We start from the raw sequence: 16,105 nt of genomic DNA, 5'->3' as shown, positions 1-16,105 counted from the left end.
AGACTGGGATATGGCCAAAAAATAACCACACTATTGCTGGTTAAATGCACTTGGTGTGACAGCTTGACCAACCACACTACTGAGGGTTAAATGCACTTGGTGACGGGCGCAGCTTGCCCCTGATGTAGTATATGGCCAAAAAATGAACAGACTATTGCTGGTTAAATGCACTTGGTGACGGGCGCAGCTTGCCCCTGATTTAGTATATGGCCAAAAAATTAACAGACTATTGCTGGTTAAATGCACTTGGTGTGACAGCTTCACCCTGATGTAGGCTTTAGCCAAAAAACAACCACACCATTGAGGGTTAAATGCACTTGGTGACAGGTGCAGCTTGCCCCTGATGTAGTATATGGCCAAAAAATAAACAGACTATTGCTGGTTAAATGCACTTGGTGTGACAGCTTCACCCTGATGTAGGCTTTAGCCAAAAAACAACCACACCATTGAGGGTTAAATGCACTTGGTCGCAGCTTGGATGCACTTGGTCGCAGCACCGCACAAGACACAAAATGGCCGCCGATCACCCCAGAAAAAAGTGACTGACAAACGGTCTGGGCAGCCTAAAAACAGTGAGCAATTGAATTTCAGCAGCTCAATGATCCACAGCTGCAGATCGATCGATTAATCAAGTCCTTTGGAGAAGTTAATCTGCCTAATCTCGCCCTACTGTCGCAGCCGCAACCTCTCCCTACGCTAATCAGAGCAGAGTGACGGGCGGCGCTATGTGACTCCAGCTTAAATAGAGGCTGGGTCACATGGTGCTCTGGCCAATCACAGCCATGCCAATAGTAGGCATGGCTGTGACGGCCTCTTGGGGCAAGTAGTATGACGCTTGTTGATTGGCTGCTTTGCAGCCTTTCAAAAAGCGCCAAGAAAGCGTCACAAACGCGCCAAGAAAGCGACGAACACCGAACCCGAACCCGGACTTTTACGAAAATGTCCGGGTTCGAGTCTGTGTCACGGACACCCCAAAATTCGGTACGAACCCGAACTATACAGTTCGAGTTCGCTCATCCCTACCAGATAGTGTTAGTTGTCTTTAAAAAAAAGGCCGGAATTTGAATTCAATACATTGGGTCAAATAATATTTTTGTTGTTGTGGTAAACGATAACAATGAGGAAAACATCTAGTAAAGGACGCGGACATGGTCGTGGTGGTGTTAGTGGACCCTCTGGTGCTGGGAGAGGACGTGGCCGTTCTGCCACAGCCACACGTCCTAGTGTACCAACTACCTCAGGTCCCAGTAGCCGCCATAATTTACAGCGATATTTGGTGGGGCCCAATGCCGTTCTAAGGATGGTAAGGCCTGAGCAGGTACAGGCATTAGTCAATTGGGTGGCCGACAGTGGATCCAGCACGTTTACATTATCTCCCACCCAGTCTTCTGCAGAAAGCGCACAGATGGCGCCTAAAAACCAACCCCATCAGTCTCTCACATCACCCCCATGCATACCAGGGAAACTGTCTGAGCCTCAAGTTATGCAGCAGTCTCTTATGCTGTTTGAAGACTCCGCTGGCAGGGTTTCCCAAGGGCATCCACCTAGTCCTTCCCCAGCGGTGGAAGACATAGAATGCACTGACACACAGCCACTTATATTTCCTGATGATGAGGACATGGGAATACCACATCAGCATTTCTCTGATGATGACGAAACACAGGTGCCAACTGCTGCGTCTTTCTGCAGTGTGCAGACTGAACAGGAGGTCAGGGATCAAGACTGGGTAGAAGAAGATGCAGGGGACGATGAGGTCCTAGACCCCACATGGAATGAAGGTCGTGCCACTGACTTTCACAGTTCGGAGGAAGAGGCAGTGGTGAGACCGAGCCAACAGCGTAGCAAAAGAGGGAGCAGTGGGCAAAAGCAGAACACCCGCTGCCAAGAGACTCCGCCTGCTACTGACCGCCACCATCTGGGACCGAGCACCCCAAAGGCAGCTTCAAGGAGTTCCCTGGCAAGGCACTTCTTCAAAGAATGTGCTGACGACAAGACCCGAGTGGTTTGCATGCTGTGCCATCAGAGCCTGAAGCGAGGCATTAACGTTCTGAACCTTAGCACAACCTGCATGACCAGGCACCTGCATGCAAAGCATGAACTGCAGTAGAGTAAACACCTTAAAAACAAGGAAGTCACTCAGGCTCCCCCTGCTACCTCTTCTGCTGCTGCCGCCTCGGCCTCTTCTGCTGCTGCCGCCTCGGCCTCTTCTGCTGCTGCCGCCTCGGCCTCTTCCTCCGCCTCTGGAGGAATGTTGGCACCTGCCGCCCAGCAAACAGGGGATGTACCACCAACACCACCACCTCCGTCACCAAGCATCTCAACCATGTCACACGGCAGCGTTCAGCTCTCCATCTCACAAACATTTGAGAGAAAGCGTAATTTCCCACCTAGCCACCCTCGATCCCTGGCCCTGAATGCCAGCATTTCTAAACTACTGGCCTATGAAATGCTGTCATTTAGGCTGGTGGACACAGACAGCTTCAAACAGCTCATGTCGCTTGCTGTCCCACAGTATGTTGTTCCTAGCCGGCACTACTTCTCCAAGAGAGCCGTGCCTTCCCTGCACAACCAAGTATCCGATAAAATCAAGTGTGCACTGCGCAATGCCATCTGTGGCAAGGTCCACCTAACCACAGATACGTGGACCAGTAAGCACAGCCAGGGACGCTATATCTCCCTAACTGCACACTGGGTAAATGTAGTGGCAGCTGGGCCCCAGGCGGAGAGCTGTTTGGCGCACGTCCTTCCGCCGCCAAGGATCGCAGGGCAACATTCTTTGCCTCCTGTTGCCACCTCCTCCTACTCGGCTTCCTCCTCCTCTTCTTCCACCTGCTCATCCAGTCAGCCACACACCTTCACCACCAACTTCAGCACAGCCCGGGGTAAACGTCAGCAGGCCATTCTGAAACTCATATGTTTGGGGGACAGGCCCCACACCGCACAGGAGTTGTGGCGGGGTATAGAACAACAGACCGACGAGTGGTTGATGCCGGTGAGCCTCAAGCCCGGCCTGGTGGTGTGCGATAATGGGCGAAATCTCGTTGCAGCTCTGGGACTAGCCAGTTTGACGCACATCCCTTGCCTGGCGCATGTGCTGAATTTGGTGGTGCAGAAGTTCATTCACAACTACCCCGACATGTCAGAGCTGCTGCATAAAGTTCGGGCCGTCTGTTCGCGCTTCCGGCGTTCACATCCTGCCGCTGCTCGCCTGTCTGCGCTACAGCGTAACTTCGGCCTTCCCGCTCACCGCCTCATATGCGACATGCCCACCAGGTGGAACGCCACCTTGCACATGCTGGACAGACTGTGCGAGCAGCAGCAGGCCATAGTGGAGTTTCAGCTTCAGCACGCACGGGTCAGTCGCACTACGGAACAGCACCACTTCACCATCAACGACTGGGCCTCCATGCGAGACCTGTGTGCCCTGTTGCGCTGTTTCGAGTACTCCACCAACATGGCCAGTGGCGATGACGCCGTTATCAGCGTTACAATACCACTTCTATGTCTCCTTGAGAAAACACTTAGGGCGATGATGGAAAAGGAGCTGGCCCAGGAGGAGGAGGAGGAGGAGGAAGAGGGGTTATTTTTAGCACTTTCAGGCCAGTCTCTTCGAAGTGACTCAGAGGGAGGTTTTTTGCAACAGCAGAGGCCAGGTACAAATGTGGCCAGCCAGGGCCCACTACTGGAGGACAAGGAGGACGAGGATGAGGAGGAGGTGGAGGAGGATGAGGATGAAGCATGGTCACAGCGGGGTGGCACCCAACGCAGCTCGGGCCCATCACTGGTGCGTGGCTGGGGGGAAAGGCAGGACGATGACGATACGCCTCCCACAGAGGACAGTTTGTCCTTACCTCTGGGCAGCCTGGCACACATGAGCGACTACATGCTGCAGTGCCTGCGCAACGACAGCAGAGTTGCCCACATTTTAACATGTGCGGACTACTGGGTTGCCACCCTGCTGGATCCACGCTATAAAGACAATGTGCCCACCTTACTTCCTTCACTGGAGCGTGATAGGAAGATGCGCGAGTACAAGCGCACGTTGGTAGACGCGCTACTGAGAGCATTCCCAAATGTCACAGGGGAACAAGTGGAAGCCCAAGGCCAAGGCAGAGGAGGAGCAAGAGGTCGCCAAGGCAGCTGTGTCACGGCCAGCTCCTCTGAGGGCAGGGTTAGCATGGCAGAGACGAAACAGCTAACTGCACCACCACCTGATACGCAACGTGTTAGCAGGAGGCAACATTTCACTAACATGGTGGAACAGTACATGTGCACACCCCTCCACGTACTGACTGATGGTTCGGCCCCATTCAACTTCTGTGTCTCTAAATTGTCCACGTGGCCAGAGCTAGCCTTTTATGCCTTGGAGGTGCTGGCCTGCCCGGCGGCCAGCGTTTTGTCTGAACATGTATTCAGCACGGCAGGGGGCGTCATTACAGACAAACGCAGCCGCCTGTCTACAGCCAATGTGGACAAGCTGACGTTCATAAAAATGAACCAGGCATGGATCCCACAGGACCTGTCCATCCTTTGTGCAGATTAGACATTAACTACCTCCCCTTAACCATATATTATTGTACTCCAGGGCACTTCCTCATTCAATCCTCTTTTTATTTTCATTTTACCATTATATTGCGAGGCAACCCAAAGTTGAATGAACCTCTCCTCTGTCTGGGTGCCTGGGCCTAAATATATGCCAATGGACTGTTCCAATGTTGGGTGACGTGAAGCCTGATTCTCTGCTATGACATGCAGACTGATTCTCTGCTGACATGAAGCCAGATTCTCTGTTACGGAACCTCTCTCCTCTGCCTGGGTGCTGGGCCTAAATATATGACAATGGACTGTTACAGTGGTGGCTGACGTGAAGCCTGATTCTCTGCTATGACATGCAGACTGATTCTCTGCTGACATGAAGCCAGATTCTCTGTTACGGGACCTCTCTCCTCTGCCTGGGTGCTGGGCCTAAATATATGACAATGGACTGTTGCAGTGGTGGGTGACGTGAAGCCTGATTCTCTGCTATGACATGCAGACTGATTCTCTGCTGACATGAAGCCAGATTCTCTGTTACGGGACCTCTCTCCTCTGCCTGGGTGCTGGGCCTAAATATATGACGATGTACTGTTGCAGTGCTGGCTGACGTGAAGCCTGATTCTCTGCTATGACATGCAGACTGATTCTCTGCTGACATGAAGCCAGATTCTCTGTTACGGGACCTCTCTCCTCTGCCTGGGTGCTGGGCCTAAATATATGACAATGGACTGTTGCAGTGGTGGCTGACGTGAAGCCTGATTCTCTGCTATGACATGCAGACTGATTCTCTGCTGACATGAAGCCAGATTCTCTGTTACGGGACCTCTCTCCTCTGCCTGGGTGCCTGGGCCTAAATATATGCCAATGGACTGTTCCAATGTTGGGTGACGTGAAGCCTGATTCTCTGCTATGACATGCAGACTGATTTTCTGCTGACATGAAGCCAGATTCTCTGTTACGGGACCTCTCTCCTCTGCCTGGGTGCTGGGCCTAAATATATGACAATGGACTGTTGCAGTGGTGGCTGACGTGAAGCCTGATTCTCTGCTATGACATGCAGACTGATTCTCTGCTGATATGAAGCCAGATTCTCTGTTACGGGACCTCTCTCCTCTGCCTGAGTGCCTGGGCCTAAATATATGCCAATGGACTGTTCCAATGTTGGTGACGTGAAGCCAGATTCTCTGTTACGGAACCTCTCTCCTCTGCCTGGGTGCTGGGCCTAAATATATGACAATGGACTGTTGCAGTGGTGTATGACGTGAAGCCTGATTCTCTGCTATGACATGCAGAATGATTCTCTGCTGATATGAAGCCAGATTCTCTGTTACGGGACCTCTCTCCTCGGCCTGGGTGCCTGGGCCTAAATATATGCCAATGGACTGTTCCAATGTTGGGTGACGTGAAGCCAGATTCTCTGTTACGGAACCTCTCTCCTCTGCCTGGGTGCTGGGCCTAAATATATGACAATGGACTGTTGCAGTGGTGGCTGACGTGAAGCCTGATTCTCTGCTATGACATGCAGACTGATTCTCTGCTGACATGAAGCCAGATTCTCTGTTACGGGACCTCTCTCCTCTGCCTGGGTGCCGGGGCCTAAATATATGCCAATGGACTGTTGCAGTGGTGGCTGACGTGAAGCCTGATTCTCTGCTATGGGACCTCTCTCCAATTGATATTGGTTATTTTTATTTATTTTATTTTTATTTTTATTCATTTCCCTATCCACATTTGTTTGCAGGGGATTTACCTACATGTTGCTGCCTTTTGCAGCCTTCTAGCTCTTTCCTGGGCTGTTTTACAGCCTTTTTAGTGCCGAAAAGTTCGGGTCCCTATTGTCTTCAATGGGGTTCGGGACGAAGTTCGGATCCGGTTCGGATCCTGAACCCGAACATTTACGGGATGTTCGGCCGAACTTCTCGAACCCGAACATCCAGGTGTCCGCTCAACTCTACCCCTAATGTGTTTTTTAAGTCACTGTGGCCAAAACTCAAGTGTTTAGAAGTTTTGACAATGCTGTGAACATGGGGTCATTATGTGGCACCTTTTGATGCAGCCCGTAAAATTCCAAAGTTTGCCTTTGTGTATGCTCCCTAATCAGGAGCATACACAGATGTTATGGGGCCCGATCGGAAAACTTATTATGGATCCTCCTGCCCCACCTATTTTTCCAGTACACTTGCGCCAATCATTCCCAGGCAATGCAAGTGGCAGTGCTTCATAACTACTGCGCTCATTCTAAACACCATATTTTACACCAGAAAATTGGCATAAATACAATGATACATCTCCTGCTTCCCTTCTATTGCAAAGCTGGCTGTCTGCAGCTCAGTGCATAGGAATTTATGCAGTTACAATTGACCGAAATGGAAGCTGTAATCATCTCTTTGCACTGAGCTGCATGTGTTTTCACATCGGGAATAAGTTCAGCGCTAGGCCCCCTTCCCATGGTCCCATAGCAGTTGCGTAGGCTCCACTGAAAGTATTTCACTGCCTTAATTGAACCTGGCCATCTTGTGACCAATTACTTTGCTGCCGAGTGCCCTCTACATGGACCCAGATCAGCTTTGACTTTTCACAGCCTATGGATTCCCTAGTTACAGTGCCAAAATTGCACTATAAATAAATACCATATTGTTTGCTTTATAAGATGCACCTGATGATAAGATGCACCCCAGGTTTTAGAAGAGTAAAATAAGAAGAAAAAAAAATTTCATTAGGCCTCATATCAGATCCTTAAATCAGACCGCAATATCAAATCCTCAGATCAGATTCCAATATCAAATCCTCAGATCAGATCCCATTTCAGGAACCTTACATCAGACCTCAGATTAGACCCCTATTAGACCTCCATGTCAGTCCTCTATTAGACCTTCATGTCAGACTCTTATCAAGTCTCCATGTCATACCTCCATGTCAGATCTCCATAAGACCTCCATATGAGACCCCTATGAGACCTCAGATCAAACTTCCATGCCAGACCCCCATGAGACCCCAATTAAGTGATAAAATAAATAACTGCCCTTACCTCTCCTCCTCTGCTGCTCCTCTCTAGGCCCGGAGGTCTCTGTAGAAGTCATGCTCCCTTGTGTTCTCTGGCTAGTGCTGCATTGTTACCGTGCTGCGTGCAGTGTCAGGTTATAGTGCACACACTACGTCATGACGCTGTACGTGGTCAGGACAGTGCAGCACGGCCCCAAGAAAGAAGACCAGGGAGGGTGAAGGGTGAGTACCCGCAGCACTTCGCTCCCCGCACCTAATGCATACTATTGAGCACTTCCATAATAGTATTCTATTCTAGTATTCCCTTTTTTTTTTAGGTGGGTGCATCTTATAAAGCAAAAAATATGGCATTTATATATATTTTTTTACATATATACATATATATACCTGACCCACTCACCTGAAACTGTACACAAAACTGTACATAAAATAACAAAAACTAAATGATGACAAAATTGCTAACTTTGTAGACTAAATAGGCCTCAGGGATGAACACCTTGGAATACTTAAAAACACATTTCTAGTCGGGATACTATCCAATTACAGTGGAAAACCAAATTGCAGGGCCACCAGATTACCAATAAGTGAGCTACAATACAAAACAAAACAAGAAAATTGTCGGGTACCTGTTGTAACCTACACCCCAATCTGGAAATTCTAAGAAGGGTTGCTCGAAGACTACATCCAATACTACAAAAAGATGACCGCTTCCAAAATCCATATTTCCATATCCGCTACTTCTGTGCTATAGACAGGCCCCTAATCTTAAAAAACATCATTGTCAGAAACCACTGTCCTCTCCAACAACAGGAACATTCCCCTGCAAACAGACCAAATGTAAGACCTGTTTATACATAATGATCACTGACAAGGTATAGATCGCCAGTACTCATCAGAACTGCAAGACCCCAGGTACCTTCACCTGTGCCACACCAAATGTGGTAGATCTGGGAATACAAGCTCATAACAACCTTTGACACACTGAATATGTCTCATGGATTTATATCCTTCTACCGTACATCTCAGAGGATTGGTCACCATAAAATGCAATTCAATCTGAAAGCACCGTGTTAGGCTACTTTCACACTAGCGTTAAAGTTTTCCGGTACTGAGTTCCGTCATAGGGGCTCAATACCGGAAATAAAATGCATCAGTTTGGTCCTAATGCATTCTGTATGGAAAGCAATCCGCTCAGTAAGCATCAGGATGTCTGTCCCTTTTACGGAATTTGGCCGGAGAAAATACAGCAAAATACAGCACAAAATTCCGGAACACTTGCTGGATCCGGCATTAATTTCCATTAAAATGTATTAATGCCGGATCCGGTACCAAGTATTCAGGAAATTGCCGCATTGACGGATCCGGTTTTCCAGTCTGAACATGCGCAGACCTTTAAAAATGTGATAAAAATATATATAGCAGATCTGTTTTTTCTGGATGACACCGGAGAGACGGATCCGGTATTTCAATGCATTTGTCAGACGGATATGGAAACAAATGATATTCGTTTGCATGTGGATTTCCAGATCCGGCAGGCAGTTCCGGCAACAGAACTGCCTGCCGGAATCCAACAATGCTAGTCTGAAAGTACCCTTATAGAGCAGGAGAAAATTCAATAAAACCCGTAATTTAGACATTTATAGCTTTGCTTTTCCCACTCCCTGTGAATGCCTATTGGTACAGGGAGGAGGTGCTATCAGTGACTGACAGCTATCTCTCTATGCACACGTATCCACCCAATACTATCAATCGCTGATAACTCCTCAGTCCTGTACTGATTCTGTTTACAGGAGGTGAACAAAAAAGACATAAAAATCTATAAATTATAGGTTTTGATGAATCTTTCCCCCAAAATAAATACTGTATACACCATTCTGCTCAGCTTCTCCTACTTTATAACATTGTGCTTTCAGATTGCATTGCTTTTTTTGGTGGCAGGTCCTCTTTAAGGAATGTGTCCCTCAGATGCCTGATGAATAGTGATGTCCCGAACTATTACCCGGCGAATATGCGATGTTCGGTCCGCCCCCTATACATCCTCATTGAGTAAACTTTGACCCTGTACCTCACAGTCAGCAGACACATTCCAGCCAATCAGCAGCAGACCCTCCCGCCCAGACCCTCCCACCTCCTGGACAGCATCCATTTAGATTCATTCGGAAGCTGTATTCACAGTGAGAGGAGGGAGAGTGCTGCTGCTGCTGATCACTAGGGAAAGCGTTAGCTAGGGCATTGTTCTGTGTCCACAGACTCATCTGCTGTAAGGACAGCGTCCTGACAGCACCCCAAAAAGCTGGTACTGGTACATCAGTGTGCTTTTTTTAAATATATATATATATATATATATCTATATTGCAGTTGCCTGGCTGCCCGTGTGTGAGAGGCTGCAGGCTCAGTCACAGACAGCACTGTGTGCACTGCACACCATTCATACAGGGTGTGACAGAAAATACCTTGCAGATAAAAAAAAAATCTATTTAATATTTTTCTGTGACATAATCACATTTGCAAGCCCGTGTGTGTCAGGCCCACACAGACTGTATACTGGCTAGTGGCTAGGCCTCCACTCATACCGTTACAGGGTGTCATTCACTCAAATACCTTGCAGATAAAAAAAAATCTATTTAACATTTTTCTGTCATATAATAACATTTGCAAGCCCGTGTTTGTCAGGCCTACACATACTGTATACTGGCTAGTGGCTAGGCCTCCACTCATACCGTTACAGGGTGTCATTCACTCAAATACCTTGCAGATAAAAAAAAATCTATACATTTTTTTTTGTGATTTTATCACTTTTGCAAATTGCAAGCCTGTGTGTGTCAGGCCCACACAGACTGTACTGTGCCCACTGCCCACCACTTATATAGGGTGGCACAGTACCTTGCACTCATAAACCACTTATCTAAAAAAAAATGTCAGGCAGAGGCAGGCCACCCCGCAGGGGCCATCGTGGTCGTGGTGCTGTGATTTCCACTGGCCCTGGAATAATGCCCAGTGTTCAGAGGCCACGTACCCTGAACCCAAAAAATTCTGAGAAAATAGTTGACTGGCTTACACAGGTCACCCAATTTTCAACAGCTTCCGCTAAGAACCTTGACGCACCATCCTCCTCCAGCTCAGCTTTGGTAACCACTCTCCCGCCCAACGCCACCACCACCACTACCACCACAGCCACCACAGCCGCTTCACTTGATCCCTCAGAGGAGTTATTTACACATCAGTTGTATGAAATTAGTGATGCGCAACCATTATTGCCAGGGGATCTAGATAACAGGGATATGTCTCAGTCAGGCAGCATTACACACATGGACGTACAGTGTGATGATGATGATGATGATGATGTTGTACCCGCTGCTGCTTCCTTTGCTGAGGTGTCAGATACAAGTGAAGTGGTTGATGATGACGATGTGTCCGTGGATGCCACGTGGGTTCCTGCTCGAAGAGAAGAAGAAGAGGGGGAAATTTTAGAAGGAGGAGACGAGTTGGAAGCAGGGGGAGGTCGTCGCAAGGTGCTAGTGGCACAGTCAGACAGCATGTATCGGCACCCGGGGTCAGCCAGACAGCACACCAATCAATGCATGCTGTTGCCACCACCAGAATGCCGTCATTGCAAATCTCAGCAGTGTGGCATTTTTTTTGTGTGTCTGCCTCTGACAACAGCGATGCCATTTGCAACCTGTGCCAAAAGAAACTGAGTCGTGGGAAATCCAACACCCACCTAGGTACAACTTTGCGAAGGCACATGATCGCACATCACAAACGCCTATGGGATCAACACATGATGACGAGTAGAAGCAGCACACAAGCTCAAAGCCACCATCCTCCTCCTGGTCCAGCATCTTCAGCCACGTCAACCACTGCTGTCCTCCTTGCCCCCTCTCAACCACCCGCCACTCTTCCTCTCACCTTGAACAGTTCTATCTCATCTGCCCACAGTCAGGTGTCTGTAAAGGAAATGTTTGAGCGTAAGAAGCCAATGTCACAGAGTCACCCCCTTGCCCGGCGTCTGAGAGATGGCTTGACGGAACGCTTAGCCCGCCAGCTTTTACCATACCAGCTGGTGGAGTCTGAGGCCTTCAAAAAATTTGTCGCTATTGGGACACCACAGTGAAAGGTACCCGGACAATTTTTTTTTTCAAATAAGGCAATCCCAAACCTCTACTCAGTAATTGAGAAGGAAGTCATGGCATCTCTGGCATACAGTGTTGGGGCAAGGGTCCATCTGACCACTGATACCTGGTCTGCAAACCACGGTCAGGGCAGGTATATCACCTACACTGCGCATTGGGTCAACCTGCTGATGGCTGCCAAGCATGGAATGCGTGGCTCTGCAGCGGAGTTGGTGACACCGCCATGACTTGCAGGCAGGCCTACTGCCACCTCCTCTACTCCATCCTCTTCCATAACCTCTTCGGCTGAGTCCTCTTCTGCTGCGGTCTTCTGCTGCGGCGTCTGGCTGCACATCAACTGAATCCCCCCAGCTCCCCAGGGGCTATTTCACATCTCGGATACGACAGTGTCACGCTGTCTTGGGGTTGACTTGCCTGAAAGCAGAGAGCCACACTGGACCAGCACTCCTGTCCGCCCCGAACGCACAGGTGGATCAGTGGCTGACCCCGCACCAACTGGAGATCGGCAAAGTGGTGTGTGACAATGGAAGCAATTTGTTGGCGGCATTGAATTTGGGCAAGTTGTCACATGTGCCGTGCATGGCACATGTGTTGAATCTCATCGTTTCATTGACGCTTTGTGTCTAAGTACCCAGGCTTACAGGACGTCCTCAAGCAGGCCAGGAAGGTGTGTGGCCATTCCTACACGGCCATGGCGCACTTTTCAGACATTCAGCGCCGAAGCAACATGCCAGTGAGGCACTTGATTTGCGACAGCCCGACATGTTGGAATTCAACACTCCTAATGTTCGACCGCCTGCTCCAACAAGAAAAAGCCGCCAACGAGTATTTGTATGACCGGGGTGCTAGGACAGCCTCTGTGGAGCTGGGAATTTTTTTTTCACGTTACTGGGCGCCCATTTGTTTTCTTCCTGGAGCGTGCCCTGCGAAGAGTGCTGGATCAGGCTGTAGATGAGCGTGAAGAGGAAGAGGAAGAGTTGTGGTCACCATCACCACCAGAAACAGCCTTGTCATCATAGCTTGCCGGACCTGCGGCAACGCTGCAAGAGGAGTATGAGGAAGAGGAGTCAGAGGAGGAATGTGGCTTTGAGGAGGAGGAAGACCATCCACAGCAGACATCCCAGGGTGCTAGTTGTTGTCACCTATCTGGGACCTGTGGTGTTGTACGTGGCTGGGGGGAAGAACAGACCGTCAATGACATCAGTGAGGAGGAGGAACGGGAAATGAGTAGCATCCAACCTTGTGCAAATGGGGTCTTTCATGCTGTCATGTCTGTTGAGGGACCCTCATATAAAAAGGATGAAGGAGAATGACCTGTACTAGGTGGCCACGCTACTAGACCCCTGGTATAAGCAGAAAGTGGCGGAAATGTTACCAAATTACCGGAAGTCAGAAAGGATGCAGCAGTTCAAAACCAAACTAAAAAATATGCTTTACACAGCTTATAAGTGGGATGTCACAGCACAACGGGAATCTAACAGGGGAAGAGGGGGAAGTAATCCTCCTCCTACCATGACCACGGCGGCAAGGACAGGATGCTTTACAGATGTGTTGTTGATGGAGGACATGCAGAGCTTTTTCAGTCCTACACATCGCCACAGCCCTTCAGGATCCAGGCTTAGAGAACGACTCGACCGACAGGTAGCAGACTACCTTGCCTTAACTGCAGATATCGACACTCTGAGGAGCGATGAACCCCTTGACTACTGGGTGTGCAGGCTTGACCTGTGGCCTGAACTATCCCAGTTAGCGATAGAACTTCTGGCCTGCCCCGCTTCAAGTGTCCTGTCAGAAAGGACCTTCAGTGCAGCAGGAGGCATTGTCACTGACAAAAGAAGTCGCCTTGGTCAAAAAAGTGTTGATTACCTCACCTTCATTAAGATGAATGAGGCATGGATCCCGAAGAGACTGACAGTGGGGGATACGTTTGACTAACAAAAGGCCTGATGACCTGCCTCGGCCTCATAATGTTCCCCACGCTGCTGTATTTAATGTCTGCATACCGGATACTTTCGTGAATTCTCCGCCACCAACTAGGGTTCAAGCAGCAATGTTTTAGTCACCTTTCTGCCTGGAAAACATCAATTTTTCAGCAGCAGCGGCTGCAACAATACCTAATTTTTCAGGCATGTGTACATTCCTAATTTTTCTGGCCTCTAGTGCTGCACTGTGGCTGCAAAAACAAAACAAAAAAAAGGCACATACATGTGTCAATTCCCCTTCATGGTTGTTACCTTGTTGTGGTGAAGGGGCTTGCGTATCACAATGAAGCGATCATCACCTCTATGAGTGTGTTGGCCATGTTGCCACACCCCAGATAAGGCCGCTGCTTCATTATGATCAGACTAAAAGCGATCGGCTGGATAATTTTTCATATAAATGTTTTTTCTATTTTTTATTTTTTTAAGTTGTATGGGTTTTAATACATAAAATAAAAAATCATAATAAAGTCTCTTAATAGTTTATTAGAAATAATGCAGACAATTTAAAAAATCCCCCTCAATTCCAATACAAAGCAAGTACAGAGCTCAGAACAAAATTATTTCAGGATGTCGTTAATTCGACAATGATTAATCAATTCGACACACGTCCCCGGATAGGGGACGTAACAGGGATTAAACTGATGAGAATAGTACTAAAGAAAATACTACTCATATCGGGTGTGACAGTAAATTGCACGGCGCAGACGCAGTGACTGTGGCGTGGATTCAAACAAAGGGGAGGGAGTCAGCATTTTTTTTAACCATCTCCCTGTTCGAAAAATCAATTTAATAAATGGACCCCAGATTGGGGACGTTACATAACAGGGATTAAACTGATGAGAATAGTACTACAGAAAATACCACTCATATCGGGTGTGACAGTAAATTGCACGGCGCAGACGCAGTGACCGTGGCGTGGATTCAAACAAAGGGGAGGGAGCCAGCGTTTTTTTTAACCATCTCCCCATTCGAAAAATCAATTCAATTCACCTTTCGGGGACCCTTGGTGTTGTACGTGGCTGGGTGGAGAAAGAAACTTTCAATGACATCAACGGGACATGGCTAGCTTGGTATCCAACCTTGTGCAAATGGGAAGTTTGCGGTGCATTAAAAGGGGAGTTTGGTCTGTCAATGTCTGTGAAGCGGGCGTAACCCTTACACTACCTGATCGATACAACATCATACCTGATTGTATACACACACTGGATGTTTTAAACCACGTTGTTCCAAAAAATTTTGGATTGTTAGGTGATTTATGCCCTTTATGGATTAAAATCCAACTCTGCGTCAACTATGTAATTTTCCATGGGAGTTTTGCCATGGATCCCCCTCCGGCATGCCACAGTCCAGGTGTTAGTCCCCTTGAAACAACTTTTCCATCAGTACTGTGGCTAGAAAAAGTCCCTGTTGGTTTTAAAATTCGCCTGCCTATTGAAGTCAATGGCGGTTCGCCCGTTCTCGAACATTTGCAGAAATTCGCGAACGGAAAATTTTATGTTCGCGACATCTCTACTAATGAAGAGGCCTAAGTACATATTTTCAGTTAACCATTAAAAGGTATCAACCACTGAAGAATCTCGACTTTTATTTTTTTCTAGACTTCTATTTACTGGCCAACTTAGTACAAATATATTTTTTACTTTTACAAAACTAAATGGAAACCCATTACACAATGTACTTGAGTTTGAATTAGTTAAATAAATAATTAAAGAAATATCAATAAATGTTTTATTTTACTTTTTGCACAATTTAACCTTATTAAAACATAAAACAAAAAAAGAAAAAACAATATAATGCAAAAATCACTTGGGTAGCCCAAGGAATCAAAATGTTGGAGCATTGTAACCACTACAGGTAAATTAGAACACTCTGAACATTAAACGGCATTGATACAGTTTGATACATTGATACATATATTACAAATAAGAACACAGTGTTTCTGTAATGACCCGAGGGTTCAGCGGTCGCCTGGTGGAGCGCCATAAACAGAAAACAGCAATAGTAGATGTTTGACGCAAAGACCACCATTTGAAATGGAGGCACATGGTAATGTAGGTCAGTAGTACTTACAAGTTAGCATCGCAGAATCCATAGAAAATGACTATGATCAGTCCTGTGAGCGACAACATTGTTCACAAGATGCCGTCAGTGTCAACGACTATATATTCCAAAAGTCCAAAATCCTATTTCCTGCACACGGCCTGGACATATGTCAAAGCATTACAAATATTTGTTGTTCTCTTCAAGGTTTTTGGTGGGTGGAAGAGATAGGACGATTTGGACATAAGTAAACAAAGGAATATGCTTTGTTCCATTTCCAGTTCCTGAGTAATAGCTGAGTAACATTGTAGATAATAGCTGAACCCAAATATTCCAGCTATCTGTAACTACAGATCTTGAGGACTCCTTTTGCTCAGTTGTTGATGATGGCCATGGTACTATGCTAAAAGA

General features: G+C 47.6%; 1 protein-coding gene across 3 annotated transcripts in view; it reads right to left on the bottom strand.

Annotated features, from left to right (window-relative positions):
* Positions 1–15,863, bottom strand: part of LOC122939885 (alpha-2-macroglobulin-like) — a 191,167-nt gene extending 175,304 nt beyond the window's left edge. For all 3 annotated transcript variants that reach the window (XM_044296070.1, XM_044296071.1, XM_044296072.1), the window contains exon 1: positions 15,725–15,863. In XM_044296070.1, coding sequence (XP_044152005.1) covers positions 15,725–15,783 — 59 coding nt within the window. In that variant the 5' untranslated portion in view covers positions 15,784–15,863. The remainder of the gene's footprint in view (positions 1–15,724) is intronic.
* Positions 15,864–16,105: the final 242 nt, after the last annotated feature.

Source organism: Bufo gargarizans, chromosome 6 (assembly GCF_014858855.1).
Source record: "Bufo gargarizans isolate SCDJY-AF-19 chromosome 6, ASM1485885v1, whole genome shotgun sequence".
NCBI lineage: Eukaryota > Metazoa > Chordata > Amphibia > Anura > Bufonidae > Bufo > Bufo gargarizans.
Note: the sequence above shows the minus strand (reverse complement) of the source record. Positions and strands in the feature narration are given on the sequence as shown.